The 20,241-nt window shown below is 53.7% G+C and overlaps 1 protein-coding gene across 5 annotated transcripts in view; it reads right to left on the bottom strand.

The window, feature by feature from the left end:
* Positions 1 to 696: 696 nt before the first annotated feature.
* The window catches only part of Trpm4 (transient receptor potential cation channel subfamily M member 4), a 28,074-nt gene continuing 8,529 nt past the window's right edge, over positions 697 to 20,241 (bottom strand). For 2 of the 5 annotated variants that reach the window (XM_076575285.1, XM_076575290.1), the window contains 19 exons: positions 19,181 to 19,242; positions 18,862 to 19,053; positions 18,653 to 18,752; positions 16,739 to 16,851; positions 15,966 to 16,310; positions 15,718 to 15,852; positions 15,025 to 15,154; positions 14,757 to 14,902; positions 13,042 to 13,154; positions 12,709 to 12,786; positions 8,178 to 8,594; positions 5,483 to 5,615; positions 5,033 to 5,207; positions 4,726 to 4,903; positions 2,551 to 2,747; positions 2,272 to 2,404; positions 2,062 to 2,134; positions 1,882 to 1,987; positions 697 to 1,000 (listed from right to left, as the gene is read on the bottom strand). In XM_076575285.1, coding sequence (XP_076431400.1) covers positions 996 to 1,000; positions 1,882 to 1,987; positions 2,062 to 2,134; positions 2,272 to 2,404; positions 2,551 to 2,747; positions 4,726 to 4,903; positions 5,033 to 5,207; positions 5,483 to 5,615; positions 8,178 to 8,594; positions 12,709 to 12,786; positions 13,042 to 13,154; positions 14,757 to 14,902; positions 15,025 to 15,154; positions 15,718 to 15,852; positions 15,966 to 16,310; positions 16,739 to 16,851; positions 18,653 to 18,752; positions 18,862 to 19,053; positions 19,181 to 19,242 — 2,831 coding nt within the window. In that variant the 3' untranslated portion in view covers positions 697 to 995. Of the gene's footprint in view, positions 1,001 to 1,881; positions 1,988 to 2,061; positions 2,135 to 2,271; positions 2,405 to 2,550; positions 2,748 to 4,725; positions 4,904 to 5,032; positions 5,208 to 5,482; positions 5,616 to 8,177; positions 8,595 to 12,708; positions 12,787 to 13,041; positions 13,155 to 14,756; positions 14,903 to 15,024; positions 15,155 to 15,717; positions 15,853 to 15,965; positions 16,311 to 16,738; positions 16,852 to 18,652; positions 18,753 to 18,861; positions 19,054 to 19,151; positions 19,243 to 20,241 lie in introns of those variants that run through there. The other 3 variants (XM_076575295.1, XM_076575291.1, XR_013052449.1) reach the window with 3 other exon arrangements.

The raw sequence follows: 20,241 nt of genomic DNA, 5'->3' as shown, positions 1-20,241 counted from the left end.
CTCCAATTTGGAGGATGTTTTGGTTTTAATTTTTGCATGTGTTGGCTGCTGGTGGCTTTCTCACTATTTAACTAATAATTGCTGTCAGTCCAGCCTTGTCATTACCAGCTTAGTTTGTTATGGGTTATTTAGTTAAATTGCCATGTATAACGATGTAGATTTGCTTCACCCCCCCCCCCCCCCCGTGTGAATGTGGCCTGCAATTTTCCACTAATTAGACTTTTTAAAGACACATATGCATTTATCCACTCAAATCTGCACCATCTGTTTGCATGTTCCAGAGCAGAGGAGTGTGGCGCCCACCCCGCTCCAGGACTGAGGTTCTTACTGCTACCCGGTTATGTTCCCACGGGAAAAGAGAAAGCAGCAGGATTCCAACTGTTCCTGTCTCCTGAAGGGAGCCACCCAAACGAGGTCTGTACCGCAGAGGTCTGTAGAGAGGTGCTGGGTCTGCATCGGCAGGTGCGGGGGTCTGGAGGAGGGACCGACCCCAAGCAAGTGAGACAGAGCAAAACAAACAACCAAACAACCAACCAAACAAACAAACAAAACCCCCCAAAAACCAACCAACCAACCAACCAACCAAACAAACAAACAAACAAAAACCATTAAGGACCCTAAATCCCCAGCCTACCTCAGCCACCAACCCCCAAGTCTTGACCCACCTGTCCCACACAAGTCAGGCATGCGCTATGATTCCTGTCAAATGGCTTTATTTTCCCCATTGTGGGGAAGCTGTGAACAGGGTCTGTGGTCCCTGTAACCCCAGGACCCTCTGGCCTCCTCTGCGTGTGGCAGGGTCCAGTGTTGCCAGCTCAGAGTTTGATCCACCCAAGGCGGGGCTGCCTCTGGGAGGAGCCAGGCCTATGGCGACATTGTGAGGTTGGGGGCCGCGGTGAGGATAAGGCCGCCCGCTGTGTAGGTTGAGGCAGGCCGGGCCCAGCTCTCGGAATGAACCCTCCAGATGCAGATACCTAGAAATCCACCAGGAACACTCAGTCTAGAAAAGACAGAGAAGACAGCAGGTGATGGGCTGGGGAAATGGGAGGGAAGCAAAAGACACCGTGCTGGGGAGATTTCCAGTTGGCAATGTGCCCGTCATGCGCGCATGAGTCTGAGTTCAGATTCTTCCGTGGTTAGCTTCCACTGTCTGCTTGACACAGCCTAGAGCCATCTGAGAGCCTCAGCTGAGGGTTGCTTAGATCAAACTGGCCTGTGGGATGTCTGTGGGGACTGTCTTGAACATTGGTGTAGGAGGGTCCAGCCCACTGGGGGCGGTGCTATTTCCCCATAGGCCAAAGCCTTTGTGATCATGTAAGCCATGTTGCTCCGTGGTTTCTGGTGCATTTCTCTGGCTGTGAGTGAGTTCTCTGGTTAGAGGTAATGTTGCATGGTCTACCTTCCGTTTCTCACCCTGCCCACCCCCCCTCACTGATGGACTGCAACCTGGTAGTGGAAACCAAATGAATCCATCTCCTAAGTTGCTATAGCTCAGAGTGCTTTATCACACCAAGAGCCATGAAATCAGAACACAGCACTCATGCAAAAACTCAGGCACGCTAGGGTGAACCAGCACCAACTTGAAAAGCCAGGGAAGTGGGGCGGGTACAGACCGATTTCCCAGAGCTAACTGGCCAGCTGGCCTAGCCCACGGGAGAACCTGGGCCCAGGGAGAGATCTTATCTCAAAGAATAAGGTGGAGAAAGAGAGGAAGACGTCAGACATCCAACCCAGGCCTCCACATGCATGCACTCATACCAGCTACACACATCCACACACAAGCAGTCAACAGAGCCTTCAGAAGCCTTCAGAGCAAGCAAAGGACCCAGGGACAACGGATGCACAGAGGGAAGCCTTGCAGAAGCCCAAGACCACACAGACCTTTGGACCCAGGTGGGCTTGGAGGGGGCGGCCCCCCTGGAGGCAGCAAGGCAGAGCTGCTAAGGGCCTCAGCCACCCAACTCAGGACGCGAGTACACTGTTGGACCTAGGAAGAAAGGGTCCGTCAAGGCAGGCTGGACCCATGCCTGCAGTGCCCCTCTGCCACGCCCAAGTCCTCACCTCTTTCTCCAGCCCCTTCAGACGCCGCTCGTACTCTCTAATCTGCCCCAGCTGCTTCAGTGCGGTGTCCACCCTAGAAAGAGAGACCCCCGAGCCCCGGTCCAGCCGACCTGCGGAAGCCGCGCCTCCTGAAGCCTCCCGTGGGATGCAAGCCCATCCCCGCAGAGCATCCCACCCGGGAATCCTGCCCGTCGCAGGCCCCTGCCTCACTTCTGGGATGTGCGCTTCAGGCGCTCCGAGTCACTGTCCCGCTTGTCGCGAGCCTGTGCCAGTAAGAAGTTCTCTTTGTGTACGGACTCCCAGGTCAGCAGCTTCCGTTCCGCTTCCTTGGTGAGATAGACACCTGCAGGGCCAAGACCAGGAGTCAAGGGCGGGCCTACCCGAGGCCCCGCCCCCGCCCCGCCCCCAAGCCCCGAACCCCGCCCATTTGTCTTCTTTCCCCTCCCCCTCCCGGGCCCCGCCCCCTTGCGGACCACGCTCCCTTCTCACGGAAGTGCTCGAAGGCTGGGGAGGACGGCAAGTTAGCCCTATGACACTTGCGCAGCCACCTGATGAGGAGGCGCGCGTGGGAGATGATGATGAGGGGCGGGGCCAGCGCGGGCCGAGAGTGGAATTCCCGGATGAGGCTGTAGCGTTGGGCTTTCCAGTAGAGGTCGCTGTTGTCTTGCACTTTGCTGAAGGTGTAGCTGTGGAGGCCAGAGGTCAAGGGTCACTGGAGGCCAAAAAAGGCCCTTGATCATAGGACTGGGTTACAAGTCAAGATAAAGTAGTCAGGGACTGCAGAAATGGACCAGCAGTTACGAGCACCTGGCTCCTGCTGAGGACCCAGGTTCAGTTCCCAGCACTCATGAGGTGGCTCACGGTTGTCTCTACCTCCCTCTTGTGGTCTTTGCCAGCACTACACTCGGGTGGTGTGCAGATATACATGCTAGCAAACACTCATAGGATTCAAGTTTTTGTGTGCAAGCGCCTGTGGAGACCAGAAAAGGGTGTAAGATCCCGTGGAACCTGAGCTCCAGACATTGGTCCTACGTGGGTGCTGGAGTCCCTGGTCCTCATGATTGGGCCATCTGCCCAGCACAAGTGTTTACTTACTTAACGCATGTGTGGGAACGTGTTTGTATCCGTACAGGTGCATATGTGTGTGCATGTGAGGCCCAAAGGATAACCCTGATGTCATCCTCAGGAGGCTGTGTGCCTTGGAAGCAAGGTCCCTCACTGGCCGGGAGCTCACTGGCTAGACTAGCCTGTCTGACCAGATCCTCAGAGGTCCTCTTGTCTCTGTCTTCCCAGTACCAGGATTACAATAACCCAACATCAGGCTTGAAATCTTTCCATGTGTTCTGGGGATCCAGCTCAGGCCCCTGTGCTAAGTGCTCCGCTGACTGACTGGATGTCCTCAGCTCCCCTGCAATTCTGGCTGCGTTGTTTTCAAAATAATACAGTAGCTACGTGATATGGTTTGGGGGTTTGAGTTTTGTGTTTTTTATGTGTGTGTGTGTGTGTGTGTGTAGCCCTTGCTGTTCTGGAACTTGCTCTGTAGACCAGGCTGGCCTTGAACTCAGAGATCCACCTGCCTCTACCTCCCAAATGCTGGGATTAAAGGCGTGCACCACCGTCGCCTGGCTTTTTTTTTTTTTTTAAGGTTTATTTGTTTTTATATGTAGAGGTGTTTTGCCTGCATGTTAGTGCACTGCTCGCAAAGACCAGAAGGGGGCGTCAGATTCCCTGGAACTGGAATTACAGGCTGCTGTGAGATGCCACGTGAATGCTGGAACTAGAACACGGGGGCGCCTGTGATCTTAACCACTGAGCCATCTCTCCAGCCCTTGTGTGATAGAGGATTACACGTAGCCCACGCTCCTGACCCTCCTGCTTCCAGCTTCCAAGTGCTGGGACAGCAGGCTTGTTTCACCCCCCACCTGAGCTCAGCTGCTCCTAACGAGGACCTTACCCCAGTGTCTTTAATGAACTCTCTTCAATGGATACAAAGAATAAAGTTGGGCCTGTCCTCACACTGCAAACAAAAAGTAATTCTAAATGGGCCAGTGATCTTCAAACTGGAGCTAAAAGCCAAAACAAACTCTTAGCAGAAGATCTGGAAGAACATCTCCAGATGTTCTCTGAACTTTCAACAGACAGCAAGAGTATAAGCCCCAAAAAACAAAACTCCGGCCGGAGAGATGACTCAGCTAAGGTTAGGAGCACTGGCTGCTCTTCAGAGGACCCAGATTTAGTTCTCAGCATCTACATGGTGGCTCACAACTGCCTGTAACTCCAGTTCCAGAGGATCCAGTGACCTCTTCTGACCTCTGCAGGCACTGCACACACATACACGCAGACAAAATGTTCATAAACATAAATAAAATAAACTACAAGCAACAAAGGAATAATTCAATAAAGTGGACTGCATCAAAATTCAAAGCATTTAGCGCATGGTGGCCTGTGCATGTGATCCCAACACTTGAGGGGCAGAGGCAGGGTTATCCTAAATTCGAAGACCAGCCTGGGCTACAGGGTGACCCCCTGCCTCAGCATGCCAAAAACAGCAGCAAAAAGGCCAAGTGCGGCATGGGGCCTGGCCAGCACGGGGTGAGAGGCAGGACGTGGGATCCCTGAACAGGCTCAGGCTAGGGGGAGCTGGGGGGGCAAGGCCGGGCACACCTGAACATGGCGATGAGCAGATTGAGCAGCAGGATGTTGGCCACCAGCAGGAAGACGACGAGGAGCAGCACCACCAGCCAGTTGGCATACTGGGACACACAGAAGCCCGAGTCGTGCCCCTCCGGGTAAGCCCAGGAGCCCTGCTCCTCAGAGCAGTTACTTGGAACCATGAGGACCACTGCAGGGGGAGAGCAAGTATGAGCAGAGGGGGGCAGGGGGGGAGGAGAGAGACTGGGAGACAGAGACCGTCAGAGAGAGGACAGAGACCCAGAGAGGCAGACTCCGCCGCCGGAGAGCCTGTCCCTACCGTCCATCTCCTCCTGGGGAATTTGCCCAAAGATCTGCAGATAGGGACGGTAGAAGACGCGGCGCAGGATACTCGATAGGTTCCGGTCCTGGGGCCTCAGGATCCCCTCTGTGGCCACCCCATAAGCCACAAGCCATACGCAGAGGAAGAAGAGGAAGAAGAAGACGTCCTTCATCTGGAAGCAGAGGAAGGTGGGTTGAGTCTAGCCCTGTCCTCTCCTCCCTGGCCCCCCTTCATGTCTCAGACACTCAGCATCCTCAGAGCCCGGCTTCTCCCCCGCCACACCTTCCCCTCCTTGGCATCGCCTAGCCTCAGATCCACATCCAGTCCCTTCCAGGCAAAGCTGTCCCCTCAGAGCCCACCCTGCCTCTGCCCTCACTCCAGGCTCCACCCCTTCTCTCTGGGTCCCATTCTCTCACTCCTGGCCCTGCCCCTCCTCCTCAGCCTCACCATCTTGCTCACGATGACAATCTTGGGGCCCAGCTGCTTGTTCACTGTGAAGATGTGCAGCAGCCGCAGCGTGAAGACCATGAAGTCAAGGCAGAGGACCGTGCGTCCCAAGTCATACAGCCCGGGGGTCAGCCTGTGGAGTCAGGTCATACAGCCCGGGGCTCAGCCTGAGGAGTCAGGTCATACAGGCCGGGGCTCAGCCTGAGGAGTCAGGTCATACAGCCCGGGGCTCAGCCTGTGGAGTCAGGTCATACAGCCCGGGGCTCAGCCTGAGGAGTCAGGTCATCAGCCCGGGGCTCAGCCTGAGGAGTCAGGTCATACAGCCCGGGGCTCAGCCTGTGGACTCAGGTCATACAGCCCGGGGCTCAGCCTGTGGACTCAGGTCATACAGCCCGGGGCTCAGCCTGTGGACTCAGGTCATACAGCCCGGGGCTCCGCCTGAGGACTCAGGTCATCAGCCCGGGGTCAGCCTGAGCAGTGGAGAGACTCACACGAGGCCTCACAGGGCAAAAGCAGGGACCCTCTGACCACCCTGCCTTTCTCGGGTCTCAGTATAATGATGGATGGTCCTCTAAGTATCATGTTAGGAGCTTGCCACGCCACACATCATGCCACACGCCAGCACTGGGGAGGCGGAGGCAGGAGGATCTTTGGGAGTTCCAGGCAGGCCTGGTGTAAGAGATCAGCATCGGCTCAGGACCCCCATGACCAAGTTCTCAGCACAAAGGAGATTTATTTGCCCCATGGGGACAGAGGGCAGGAGATAAGAGACAAAGACAGGCCACAGAGGACCAGGGAGGAGGGGAAGGAACAGGGAGAGAGGGAGGATCTGTCCTGGGGAACAAAGGACGGCCTCTGGGTAGAGAGGACTCCGCCGTGGCACACGGGCAAATGGCGGTTTATAAGGGTAAAGGTGGAAACTGGTGTTAGGATGAAGTGTGTAATTTTAATCGGCATGTTAGGTGAACCAAAGGGGCTCCTGGTGGCCAGACTTCAGTTCTTTGATAGCTGGACCCTGGTAGTCCGCCTCGGCAGGAGGGACTGGCCAGATAAGGGAACAGTCCTTGGTGGCAAGCTTTAGGAATGTAATCTGATGGTTTTGGGCAAGGCAGAGGGGATGGGAGAGGGTAAGGCCCGCCAGAGCCGCGTGTTCATGGGCTAGTGTGTGTGTTTCACTGGTCTGTATAGGGAGTTCCACACCAGCCTGGACTACAGAGTGAGACCCTGTCTCAGAAAAGGGGGAGAGGGCCCCTAAAAAAGACATGGAGAGGTGCATAAATGAAAATTTTGCAGAAGTCAGACGGACAAAGTTTGTAAATCTGATTTGATTGACAGCTTCACGGCACAAAGGCCAGGTATTGCCTAGCATGTCCTCACGGGGGCGCTCACAGCTCCTCCTGGCAGGCAGGCAGGCAATGGGCGAAGCTATTTAGACAGAAATGTAACCGATCCACGTGCCCTTTGACCCACCCCCTTTACACCAGGGATATAAACTTTGATTTTTTGCCACAATAAAAATTAGAAATAGAAATAACCCAAGTGTCCATCTAGAGAGCACTGGCTTGAAGGATGATTCGCCATTTAGGCTGGAGGTGACAATGTTTCTCCTTCCCAAGATGCAAAGATTTTTCAGCCCTTGGAAAGGGTGCTTAATAAAATGTATCAAGTTCACCCTTAACACTGGCTTCCCTGCGGGCGGCAGGGCCTTGGCTCTGTCTTCTCAGACAATACATTACACAACATAAAGCCTGGGACAAACAGAAATATTAGTTTGCTAAACTCACTTATCTCCCTCTCTGTTTGAATGAATTATTCATACTAGGTTACTCTGTTTCATCCTCACGTGGCCTGGAGGAAGCCTGCCTCTTAGAGTGCCAGCTGAGGGATGCTTCAGTAAAGGGGAGGTAGCTACCCATCACCCAGGGGAGTAAACCTAGGACCTTGAAAATGTTAGACGCTCCACCACTGAGCCCCACCCCAGCCCCTCACTGGGGGATTCTAGGCAGGAGCTCTACCACTGAGCCCCACCCCAGCCCCTCACTGGGGGATTCTAGGCAGGGGCTCTACCACTGAGTCACACCCCAGCCCCTCACTGGGGGATTCTAGGCAGGGGCTCTACCACTGAGTCACATCCCAGCCCCTCACTGGGGGATTCTAGGCAGGGGCTCTACCACTGAGCCACATCCCCAGCCCTCACTGGGGGATTCCAGGCAGGGGCTCTACCACTGAACCACATCCCAGCCCCTCACTGGGGGATTCTAGGCAGGGGCTCTACCACTGAGCCACACCCCCAGCCCCTCACTGGGGGATTCTAGGCAGGGGCTCTACCACTGAGCCACACCCCCAGCCCCTCACTGGGGGATTCTAGGCAGGGGCTCTACCACTGAGTCACACCCCAGTCCCTCATTGGGGGATTCTAGGCAGGGGCTCTACTCCTTAGCCACACCCCAGCCCCTCACTGGGGGATTCTAGACAGGGGCTCTACCACTGAGCCACACCCCAGCCCCTCACTGGGGGATTCTAGGCAGGGGCTCTACCACTGAGCCACACCCCAGCCCCTCACTGGGGGATTCTAGGCAGGGGCTCTACCACTGAGCCACGCCCCAGCCCCTCACTGGGGGATTCTAGGCAGGGGCTCCGTCCACTGAGTCACACCTACCAGTCCCTTACTCACTCATCCGGGCTGCTCACTCACCTGCAACCAACGCCTAGCAGGAAGCAGGTGAGCGCCACCAGGTCACACTGGTTCCAGGAGTCTGAGAGGTAGAGGTGCAGGCGGTGGCGCAGGGGAGCTTTGCCGGGCCCAGGTCCCCCACTGGCCAGGCTACCCCAGCCGCCGCCCAGGCCCTGTCGCAGCTCCTCGCACAGCAGCGTGAAAGCCCAGAAGTACAGCAGCAGCTCGAAGGCACCCGGCGCTGCGGGCTGGAAGTCCACCAGCAACACGCGCGCAAACAGCAGCAGGAATAGCAGGTAACTGACCACGTTGCCCAGGAAGGCAGTCACTGGGGCGCCCCAGAAGTGCGACCAGCGCTTGGAGCAGCCGCCACAGCAGCGGGCACGTCCCGGCCGCCGTCGCCTCTCCAGGGCCACCTTCGCGGAGGGCTCCGAAGGCCTGCAAGAGAGCAAGCCTCAGTGACCCCTGAGCCGGGACGGGCTGCCCACCTTGCCCAGCTAACTCCACATAGTACCACTTCGCACTCTGGGGACCTGAAGACACAGGCGGACCCAGCACATTGGAGACTGAGGCAGGAGGATTGCCATGTGTTTGATGCCAGCCTGAGCTTTGTGAAGAAACAAAACGAATACCAAAGACAAACAAATAACAAAGAAAAAAAAAAAACAAAAATTGAGCATAAGCCGGGCGTGGTGTCGACCAAATTCTACCCCAGCAGAGGCAGGCAGATCTGAGTTTAGGCCAGCGCTGTTCACCTAGGCAGTTTCAAGACAGAAAGGGCTCTATAGAGAAACCAGGTCTCAAAAACCACCACCAACAAACAAACACGAACACTGAGCAGCACAACATCCTGCTTTAAAAACTGAGAAAGAAACTAGCCTAGAAGACGTGAAGAGGATGAAGCCGTCGAGAAAACACCATATAGTGTCAGTTCCACACAGGGAAGTTTCTCGAACATGCCAACCTATAGATAGAGTCAGGAGGTGAGTTCTCAGCTCCCGGGGATGGGGGGCAGGAATTTCTGTGCTAGAAGTATATTTAAATTATGCTCTTCCAGAGGACCTGGATTTGATTTGCACACCCATGTGGCAGCTTACAACTGTCTATAATTGCATTCTCAGTTGATTCTACTGCTGGATCTGTGAGCACCCGGCACACACATGGTGTGCAGACATACAGGCAAGCAAAACACCCATACACATAAAAAAAAAAAAAAGTTAAAAAAAAAAAAAAAAAGATTTGAGCCAGGGTCTGGTGCAGGGGCCTCAGAGGCACCTGAGGACCTTAGATTCTAAATCACCTGAAAAGGCGTGGGCCTGCGAGCCTTTTGAGGCCCATCTACTTCCTCCTGGCCAAAACAATGGAGTCTGAGGTCTACTGAGGGGGCCCTGCAGGTGCCAGGGCAGCATCCTCAAAGAGATGGGAAGGAAAACCCGGTGCAGACTGACTTCATGGACCTGGACCAGACTCGGGGAGTCTAACGCCAGGCAGTTCATTGCCAGCAAATCTGAAACAGTACAATGTGGGAGAAGGTTTCCAGGCAGTAATCAGTTCAATCGTTCCCATCCCAGGTGCACACTAAAGCTTAAGGTGTGACTGAGAACTTCTCTACAAAGTACGTGTGACCACGAGGGTGGGCCTAGGATCTAGTGACGTCTCGGACCAATAGCATAGAGGCCAGCAGGCCATAAATACATGTGACATCTTCCCTAAGGATGGGTAATGGTCCAGGGAGGGAAGAATCTGGGGTAATCATTCTGGGAGACTTGGATGAGGTCTGCCTCTATAGCAAAAGGTGGGTGAGGTCTGCCGCCACAGATAGCAAAAAGGTCAGCAGGTTGTTAACAAAATCCAACTCCTGGGCCTGGAGAGATGGCTCAGCAGTTGAGAGAACTAAATATTCTTCGAGAGGACCTGGGCTCAATTCCCAGCACCCACATGTCAGCTCACAGCTGTCAACTCTAGTTCCAGGGGACCCAACACCCTCACACAGGCATACACACAAGTACAACGCCAATGCTCATAAAATAAAAATTATATATATATATGTATTATTTTATATATATATATAATATATAGAGATAGATAGATGGATGGATGGATAGATAGATAGATAGATAGATAGATAGATAGATAGATAGATAGATCCTCCATTGAGAAGAGGCCCCTGTGTGTTTAACATTCTTGGTTTCCTAGTGATCTGTGGGCACAGGGACCTTTGTGCCCCAACACTCTACTTCTGGCCTTGAGTGGAAACAGCTCATTGTAAACTACTTAATCATCACACAGCAATGTCACCTATTGTTAGGAATTAATCCAGGACCAAGGAAAAGGCTCAGCACATACAAGCCTCTGCCACCAGGCTTAAACAGCATGAAATTGATCCCCAAGGTAGGAGAGAACTGGCTTCTACAAGCTGTCCTCTGAACTCCACACCCATGCTGTGGCATGCACCCTGCCCTCCCCCGCCCCACCCCCAAAAGCACACACATGCACAAGTTTAAAAAAAATAAATAAATAACTGTGACTTAGAAGAAACTTAAGAGGCTGAAGAATTGGCTCAGCAATTCCGAGCACTGGCTGCTCCTCCGGAGGACCTGGTTTGGCTCTGTACCTGAGCATTCTTGGAAAGACGCTGTCCGCAGAGGCCGATGAATTAATAAAGACAGCAGAGACTAGGCAGGATTTAGCTGTTACCATCAGATAGCCTAATTTCTATTGGGTTATCTTTAAGCCTGTCTTCAGTACCAGATCCAGTGTCATGATAAACAGACACAAATTTGCAGTGTATTAACGTCATAAAGCCCCATTCGATGGCACCCGAGCCTGGCTGTGGCTCTTCCGTCTGCCCTCTCTGCTCACTTGATGGGTTTTGTTGGCTAGCTTGCTTCTTTTTCAAGACAGGGTTTCTGTGTAGTCATCGCTGTCCCAGAACTTGCTCTGCAGAACCATGTATTTTTTTAAAATACCTTGATTTATGACTTTCTATGTTCTGTTACTATAAAAACTCCATGAAACTGTTTTCACGTTGGAACATAGAACTAAATTAGTTCAGTGATCCCAGGCTTAGGTCATTCATGTCTGGCTCTAGAGTAAGCTATCTCTTATTCCATTTGAGGTGACAGCTGTAAGGGGGTTGTTTTGGGGTGTGAATGTGTGTGTGTGTGTGTGTGTGTGTGTGTGTGTGTGTGTGTGTGTTGACATTTCCCAATTCCCATGGCAGCTCAGAACCTTGTGTAACTCCAGTTGCAGGGATTCTGACGCCCTCTTCTGGCCTCAGCGCGCAACTGCATTCACATGCATATACCCCACAACACACAAATCTACACATAGACACATAATTAAAAATAAAACAAAATCTTGTAAGGTGTTTAAAGAGTTAATCCCGCACAGCCTGCCAGTCGGAGTCCTCCCCCGCCCCAGGGAGTCTGAGTCACCTGAAGGAGTGGGGGAAGCCTCCCCATGCAGCACTCCTGGTCCTCCACACGCATCCTGCGGATGTTCTGACTCCTAACTCAGAAAAGCACTTTTCCTTGTCTATGTCTTTTGTTTGTTAGGATACATGCCAAAGTCTGGCCATGCTCTCCGTGGTGCTCTGGGCCTTCTCGCTCATTCTCTGAAGTGCTACCCCGCCCCGATTTCCACCATGCCGCTGCATGCCAACCTCCATGGCAAAAGGGGTTGTTTCCTCTCTCCGTCTACCCGGTCCATTTCTAAATTATTTTATTAACCAGACTAAGAACCCAGCAGGACAGGTGGGGATCGGAGGTCGATGTCTGATGTCTTCCTGGATCGCTTCCCGTCTCATATTGAACCCAGGCTTGCTGATTCGGCTACACAGGCTGGCGGGCGGAGCCTCCCAGCCCCAGTGCGGCATGCACCACCACACCTAGATCTGTATGACGGGGCTGGGATCTGAGCTCACTTCCTCGTGCGTGGCCAGCAGGCACTGTGGGGCTCTCTCCTCACTGTTTTGTTTTCCTGTAGGGTTTGTGTTGTGTGTTTGGCCAGGGATGGAACCCAGGGCCTTCAGTAGGCTAGACAAGTACTCAGCCTACACATACTGAGCCTTGTCATATCTGATCTTCATGGAGACCCAGGCGGTGGTGGCACACACCTTTGATCCCAGCACTCGGGAGTCAGAGGCACGTGCATCTCTGTGAGTTCAAAGCCAGCCTGATCTACAGAGTGAGTTCCGGGACAGCCAGGGCTACACAGAGAAACTCTATCTCAAAAAATCAACAACAGAAAAGATTGTTTCTCTCCCTCCATCATGGAATCTGGGCACTGAACTCAGGTCTTTTGGCTTACGTGGAAAGCACCTTTACCTGCAGGGCCATCTCCCTGGTGCAAAGGACCAAACTTCAAGTCAGTCCTTGAGCGTGGCCTTCTAGCGCGCTGGAGACCACCTCAGCGTCTTCAGAAGCTCACTGGAGCCGTCCTCTCCTAAACGCCCAGTTCTCCCTGAAGGCCGCGCTCCAGTGCCTGACGGGAAGCGGGCCGACACAGTCCCACGGTGACACCCTCACCCCAGTGCCGAGGTCTCACTCACCCGACAGGACCAGCTCCATTGATGCTGCTGTCCATGTCCAAGTCAGGGTTCTTCTGTGTGGACTCCTCCTCAGACTTCCTGCCATGGGGGGCAGGACACAGTGAGAAACGCTTGAGAAAGACCCACACTTGTTGTTCCACACACAGTGTAGGGAGACTGGCTGAGTTTCACCGCTGCAGAGCCATGTCTAAAAGCTGGAGAAGCTGCCTACGGAGACACTGCAAGCACCCCGCTAACCCTCACCTTCCAGAACATTCCCTCCAGAGAGTGGGAGACTCAGGAGGGGGGAACGGGCAGGAAGGCGGGCCTGAGCCCGGACCCCGGAGCACTGACCTGAAGGTGATGAGGCTGGTGTAGATGAGGGGCGGGCAGAAGAAGCCGAGAAGCAGGGCCCAGATGGGCGTGGTGCTGTCCATCTCCCCCCACCACTTCTGCGTCAGCAGAGACTGTGGAGTGTGGGAATGGTAGAGCCTGAGTCTCCACAGCACCCAACCCAAGACCCTGACAGGGCGCGGAGCAAGCTTCCACATGCGGGTCTCAACTGTTAGAGTTTGGGGGACACTGGGCAAAGGCAGCCTCCTCAGGTGTACCCAGTAGAACGGAACATCCAACTTTTTTTTTTTTTTAGTTTTTCGAGACAGGGTTTCTTTGTGTAACAGCCCTGGCTGTCCTCGAATTCTTTCTGTAGACCAGGCTGGCCTCGAACTCACAGAGATCCGCCTGCCTCTGCCTCCCGAGTGCTGGGATTAAAGGTGTGCGCCACCACTGCCAGACCAGCCAACTTTTCCCTTAATGTGTCTGGCTGTTTTACATGCATGGATGTCTGCGCACCATTGTGATGGCTAAAGCTATGTTTTGTTATAAAACAAAAATGTTTCAGATTTAGCTCAGAAATTGTGGTAGTGGTCTTATTCTTACCCAGTGGGACAACACTTTGGGCATGGGTGGCCAGGTAAGTGAGTAGAGGGAACAGATCCCATAGAACTGGAGTCACAGGTGGCTGTGAGCGCCACATGGGTGGCAGGACTCAAACTCAGGTCCTCTGCAGAGCAGCCAGTGCCCTTAACCAGTGAGCCATTCTCCAGGCCCAGAGAAGGCAACTTTTATTGACATACAGGGCAGAAGATCTGTGAAGCACCTTGCAGGGACCAGATCACTTAACCCCAGAGGTGGAGTACTAGTCTTTTCTCCTTTTCATACACAAGATTGTTCAAAAACAGAGAAAAACAACCAGTAATCAGCAGAGCTGGAATCCATGAAGGTCACCATTGCTGAACGCAGGGGACGCTGAAGTGCCAACTAAAATCATCTCAACAGGTAACAGCAGGACCTCTTGCTGGGATAAACCAGACTTCCTGTTAGAGTAAACTGGACTTCCTGTGAGTGGACGGAACTTCACTGAGTGTGGGAATGTCTGAGCTCCCTTCAGATTTCAATTCCTGATATTGGTAGTTTTCAAAATGTTAGAGTGTCCGGAGTGGAGAGCGTGGGAGTGAACGGGGCTTTCCCACGGGGAAGGATTTCCTAAACCAAAGCTTGTCTCCCACACGGGAGTCATTAACTGTGGGGGGCAGAGCTGCAAACAGTGTCCAGTGGGAAGAGCCTCCTGTTGAGGTGGCCGCACTTTCTTTGGGAGGAGTGGGATTGCCTGTGGGAACGAGAAGGACTTCCTGTATGAGAAATGGGACTTCCTGTCAGCAACAACACCGCCTGGCGGCCAAAGCTACAGAGGGTGGGTCTTGCTGTGGTGGCAGGCAGGGTCTTCTCTGGAAAAACAGACGTCATGGGACGTTCTCTAACCCGGTGGGTCTCAACTTCCCAACGCTGCGACCCTTTAATGCAGTTCCTCAGGTTGTGGTGACCCCCAACATAACATTATTTTCGTTGCTACTTCCTAACTGCAGTTTTGCTACTGTTATGAGTCTTAATGTAAATACTGTAACGTAAATATGTGGCATCTATGAAAGGCTGTTCACCCCCAGAGGGGCGGCGACCCACAGGCTGAGAGCCACTGTTCTAGGGACACGCTGTCTGAGTCACATGCTCACCTGCACCCCATCCTGGGCAAAGAACGAACGGGCATCGGCCTGCATGGCAAGCTGAAGGCAGGTGGCCTCTCCCCACAGGGGACAGCGGCGGAGAAGCAGGCGCGCGGCTCGCTCCTCACTGTTGTGGTAGCACTCTCCAAAGAGGTCTGGGGACCAGAGGGTCCGGGTGAGGGCGGATGGAGAGAGTGGAGAGGCGCCCCCCCCCCTGCACCCCCCCACACACACACCCGCACACCCGCAAGGTCCTCCCCCAACTTCCCCAACACACCCACACTCATGCTCTCAAACTTGGCTGCCAGGTCTTTCCGTCGGGCCGCCTCCTCGGCCTCCCACTCCAGACGAGCCATCACCCGGAGAAGGAGACACGCCCCAAGGGCCGAGGCCACCGAGTTGGAGCCCTGGAGAGACAGGAAGAGGCCAAGGGTTGACCCAGGGTTAGCAGGGTCGCTGGCCTCACACTCAGACAGACTAGCTGAGTGGTGCTTGGGAGCACTGGGGGCTGGGAAGACAGACAGTTGTACACAATGTCGTCACTGTTCTTAAAAAAGTTCTGAGTGTCTATGGTGTGTGTCACGTGTAGCATTCACAAGGTTGAGGCAGGAGACTCACAGGGTCCAGGCCAGCCTGGGCTACACAGGAAGACTCCATCTCAGAAGACAAAACTAGGGTCGGGGATGGCAGTACCCACGGGGTGGGTGCCTGCCTAGTGTGCACAAAGCCTTAGGTTCGATTCCCAACACCACATGAACCAGGGACAGTGGTACATGTTCAAGAAGACCCTTGGCTAATATCAAGTTCAAGGCCAGCCGAGGCTATTCACGACCCTGCCGCAAAACAAACAACAGGAAAGAGGAAGAGTGCGGGCTGGGTGAGGTCAGAGGTCAGAGCAGCCCAAGGGAGCCTGGGTGTCTGTAAGTGCAGAGGCCAAGGTGAGGATTCCAGAATGAGGATCAGCACTGACCTTCTCCCAGAAATAAATGGCCATCTGGGCTCGGTTCAACAACAAAGCCCAAATGAGCAGGTCACTCCAGGGCGCTTGTTCGAAGCTGGCATCCGCTGATGGTTGCATGGAGGCCCAGTCCAAAAGCAGTTGATCCTGAAAGCAGAGAGACTCTGCAAAGCCTGGCCCCACCCCTGAGCTTGCCACACCCTCTCAGACACTGCCCTCGCCCATCGTACTGTCCCACCATGCGCCTTGATGGTCCTTACATTCTCTCTGCAGTCCTGGCCCAGCTGGGAGTCTCGGGTGTTCCTGGCCGGGTACCGCGGTGCGCATGTTTCTCCCAACAGTGTCCTCAGAACTTGCCCCACATTAGGAGGCCGGGGCTCCGCGGCCCCGTCTTTTATAGGTGGGGCTCTGCCGCTGCCACCGTGTGACGCCTGGTCCAGAAGAAGCCGGATGAGTGAGTTAGGGGACACCGCGCTGTAGAGCTGGGCCAGGCGCAGGGGGGTCAGGAAGTGTCCCAGGCTAAGGCCGTGGGAAATGAGCAAGCGCACGAACTCAGGCCGGTCATTCAGCAGGGCATCCATGAGAGAGGCCTCCAGGTGGAAAGACTGTGGAGAGGGGGGATGGGACCGTGATAAGCCAATACAGACCTGGGAACTCGGGGGCCAAGGACAAGAGATCCAGGCACAGTGCCACAGCGAAGGGACTGGTGAGTGGATGGACGGATGAGTGAGGGAGGGATGGGTTGATGGACGGGCAGATGAAAGGATCCATGGGTGGATGGATATACGGAGTAGGTTGGTGGGTGGATGGACGGACATCGTGAGTGGGCGGATAACGAAGGTGACGGATGAACGGTTGGTACAAAGGGAGACGAGGAACAAGTCAGGGACAGAGGAATAACCAGAGGTGAGTGGACAGCTGAGGGAAGGCTGGACAGATGCCAGTGGAAGGCAGGACCAGGTGAACAAGAAGTCGGCCAGGAAGGAAAGGGGGCCGGCTGCAGGGTCTTCAGCCCCTGGCCCCGACTCCTCACCCGCCACTGGATGTCTCCGCGGAAAAGTTCACTTTGAGCAATGTCCACACGGTTCCAAGCCACAGCCAAACGCAGCTCATCCAGGTACGCTGAGGCCTCAGAGCTCCCACAGGCTGGAAGGACGAGAGGGGGAGGCGGCGTCTCAGGGGAAAGATGGGAACGTCCGGCAGATGTCCACTTGGGTGTTCCTTCATCTATAAAACTGGAGTCGCAATGGACCTCTTGACAGCAATGTTAACATTGACAAGAAGTAGTTCCAAATGGGGGCAATCTTCAGCTTGTCCAGCATTCCCTAAGGTTGATGGCTGGGCCAACAGAGGTCCAAAGAGGGGCAGGACCACACAACTTCCCGTTTCATTTTGAAAAGCAAAAATGTGAGAGTGGACTTACTACTAAGTAGTAATCTCTTCTGTAATCTCTTATACTTTTTCCAAAGTATCAAGAGAAAGAAAGCAAACGGTTGATAAGCTTTTGCTGATCCACGGATGGATGGGTGAAGGGATGGGTGGAGATGATGGTGGTGGGTAGGTTGGAAGAGGGATTGGTGAGCAGATGGATAGATGAATGAAGAGTTGGGTGGACCAGTGGATGTATGTCCCCTTAAAAAATTCCCTGTACCTTAACTTGACGTCATTTAAGGCGAGAGCCTCCCACCGCTACCCTGCTTGCTCACGCTGTACCACACCATCTTTCCTGAGGCCAAATTACTCAGCAAGGCAACCCCCGGGATCCGCCCATCAATCCCTGAGCCACCATGCCATGCCTCCCATCCAGTCCCCAGGGCCACAGCACATTTCAAGTGCCACAGCCATGCTCAATGTGACTGCAGTCTCATGGTCTCATCTCTCCAAGCCAGACTGCTCTCCCCACTCACAGGGGCCGCTCCAACATAGGCTGGTCCTGGTGCCCCACCCCTGCTTCTCAGGGGAAAGTCCTGGCCTGCAACTCCTCTGCTGGGAGGGTCTGCATCCCTTGCAGTTCCTGACTACAGCTCTCCCTGCCATATATAAACTATTAGGCTCTTATCTCCTCAGAAATATTGCATGCTAGAGACCACATCACACAAACCTAAATCCTCAGCCACAGAAAGGCATTAGCTGAGGAACTAGCACAAGTTACTTTCCTCACTCTGAGCCTCAGCCAGCTGCAGTGGTCACACCAGCCTCTTCAGCCAGCTACAACCCATACCCACCAGCACATCTCACAGAGTGGTGAGATTTAAGATGAATGGAAAGATGAATAAGTGGATAGAATTGTTGATGGATGTGTCAATGACTAGTTAAAGGACTGGTGAGTGGTTAATAATTAAAGGTGGATAGATGTATGGGTGAATGGATGGACGGACAAGTGAGTGGGTGGGTAGGTGAATGAGTGAATGCATGGCTAGATGGTTGGATAGATGGACAGAGAGACAGGTAGGCAGATGGGTGAATAGATATATAAGTGGATAGATGAATAGACGGACAAGTGGATGCATGGATGCATGGATGGGTGGGTGGATGGATGCATGGATGGATGGATGGATGGATGCATGGATGGATGGATGCATGGATGCATGGGTATATGGATGGATAGGGGATGGGTAGGTAGATGGATGGATAAGTGGGTGGTAAATGGGTAGGAGGCTAGATGAAAGACAGATAGGTGAAGGGAAACAGATGAAGAATGAAGGATGAGTGAAGTGGTGGGTAGATGAAGATGTGAAGAGATTAATGGACTTATGGATGAGTGGATCCAACAGGGAAGTGGCATTTGAAAATAGTGAAAGTGTCTGGAGAAAACTGTCCAGCATCATCAAGCAGAAACCAAAAGGAAAAAGATGAAACACCAAGGGGCGTGGCCTCAGGCTTAGAGGATGGAGGGAGGAGAGAGGGCCACCAAACATCTGAGGACAGCGTGGGAGGCCCATCCTACCGTTCACAAGCGCCCTCAAAACGATAGTCTCAAACTCCTCAGAGCCGTCTTCCGAAGAATAGATCGTCAGCAGCTCCTTCCGGGTCATGATCCTCTCTACCTGCAGAACACAGAACTCTAGTCCCCAGCCAAGAGCTGTGGTCCCACTACCCTTAGGGCATGCCAGCCAGGGTGCCCGGCTCTTCCCGCTTGGTTGCACAATGCCATACCTGGGCCTGTAGGACCTCGGGGTCTCCCTTAGGGAAGTACCGCTTAATCCGATCTCGGGCTTCGCCTCGCCTCAGTCCCCCACTCCCTGGGGCCAGAGTATCTTCCAGGGTCTCCACCAGGCAGTCTGCAGCACCCCCAGAGCCGGCCACCAAGAGGCAGGGGAGCCGAAGCTCAGTGGCATCTTCTATCCGCTTCAGGAACAAGGGAGAGCTAATCAGGGTCCAGTCCTCCAGTCCCCACATCCCTGAGATTCTGGACAGAGAGTCCTGGTCCTCAGCTCTCCTCCCACCTCAGACACAGGCATGCAGCTCCAGATACCTTCAGCATCTTCTCATCACCATCGATGAGAAGAAGTAGTACAGGGATGTCAATTCCAGTCCCTGAGAGAAAGGGGGAAGGGGAACTTGGTCACCTTCTGTCAGCCTTTGCTGGGGATGGGGAAGAACTGCATTTCTCAGCAGTCCCAGGGCAGACAGTGACCTTGGCTCAACCTTGTGGCCAGTACTCATGGGAATTGTCATTCTTCTTATTCTTTAAATAAAAATTTGAAAATGTGTATTACATTTATTTATATTATATTACATTATATAGTGTTGGGGGCATGGTGCTCACAAATAGGTGGAGGTCAGAGGACCATCCGTGGGAGTCTATTCTCTCCTGCTCTGCGGGTCCTGGGGTAGACAGCAGCAGACAGCAGGTGCCTTTGCTCAGTCACCGCACTGGCCTGGAAACACTGTCACTCTCCGTGAACTTCGAGGTGGGAAGGAGATTTTATTACTAGTATGTGTTTTGTATGGTGTGTGTGTGTGTGTGTGTGTGTGTGTGTGTGTGTGTGTGTGTGTGTGATCACGAGGATGAGAACAGGTGTGCACGTGCCATAGTGTTTGTGTGGAGCTGAGGACAAGCTCAGGTCCTCACCTTCCGCCCTGTTTTGGAGAAGGTCTCTTGGTATAGACACCGCTGCACAGTGCATACACCAAGTCAGCCATCTCCGTCACCCATCTCACCATAGGGGAGCTGGGATTGCAGATGTGTGCTGCTGCAGCCAACTTGTTATGAACCCCAAGATCCTCACTCTGGCAGAGCAAGCACTTTCTCTGCCGGTCACTTCCCAGCGTCCTCATCCCACCCCCAGACTTTTTAAGACAGAGTCTCATGCACCCAGGTCTGGCTTCAAACTCGTTATGGAACCAAGGACAACCTGGACTTCTGACCTCCCGCATTCTTCCCGCATTCCCCTCTTGAGTGCAGGGAGGACATCTCAGCACCAGTGCCAGAAGTCAAGGGTGGGGCCCCCTAACTTCAGAAGGGAGGGGGAGCTAGGAACCTGGACTCTTGGCTCCTGAGTCACTCTTACGATTGGCTAACTACTCCAAAGC

The sequence above is a fragment of the Peromyscus maniculatus genome, chromosome 1, assembly GCF_049852395.1.
Source record: "Peromyscus maniculatus bairdii isolate BWxNUB_F1_BW_parent chromosome 1, HU_Pman_BW_mat_3.1, whole genome shotgun sequence".
NCBI classification, from domain to species: domain Eukaryota; kingdom Metazoa; phylum Chordata; class Mammalia; order Rodentia; family Cricetidae; genus Peromyscus; species Peromyscus maniculatus.
Note: the sequence above shows the minus strand (reverse complement) of the source record. Positions and strands in the feature narration are given on the sequence as shown.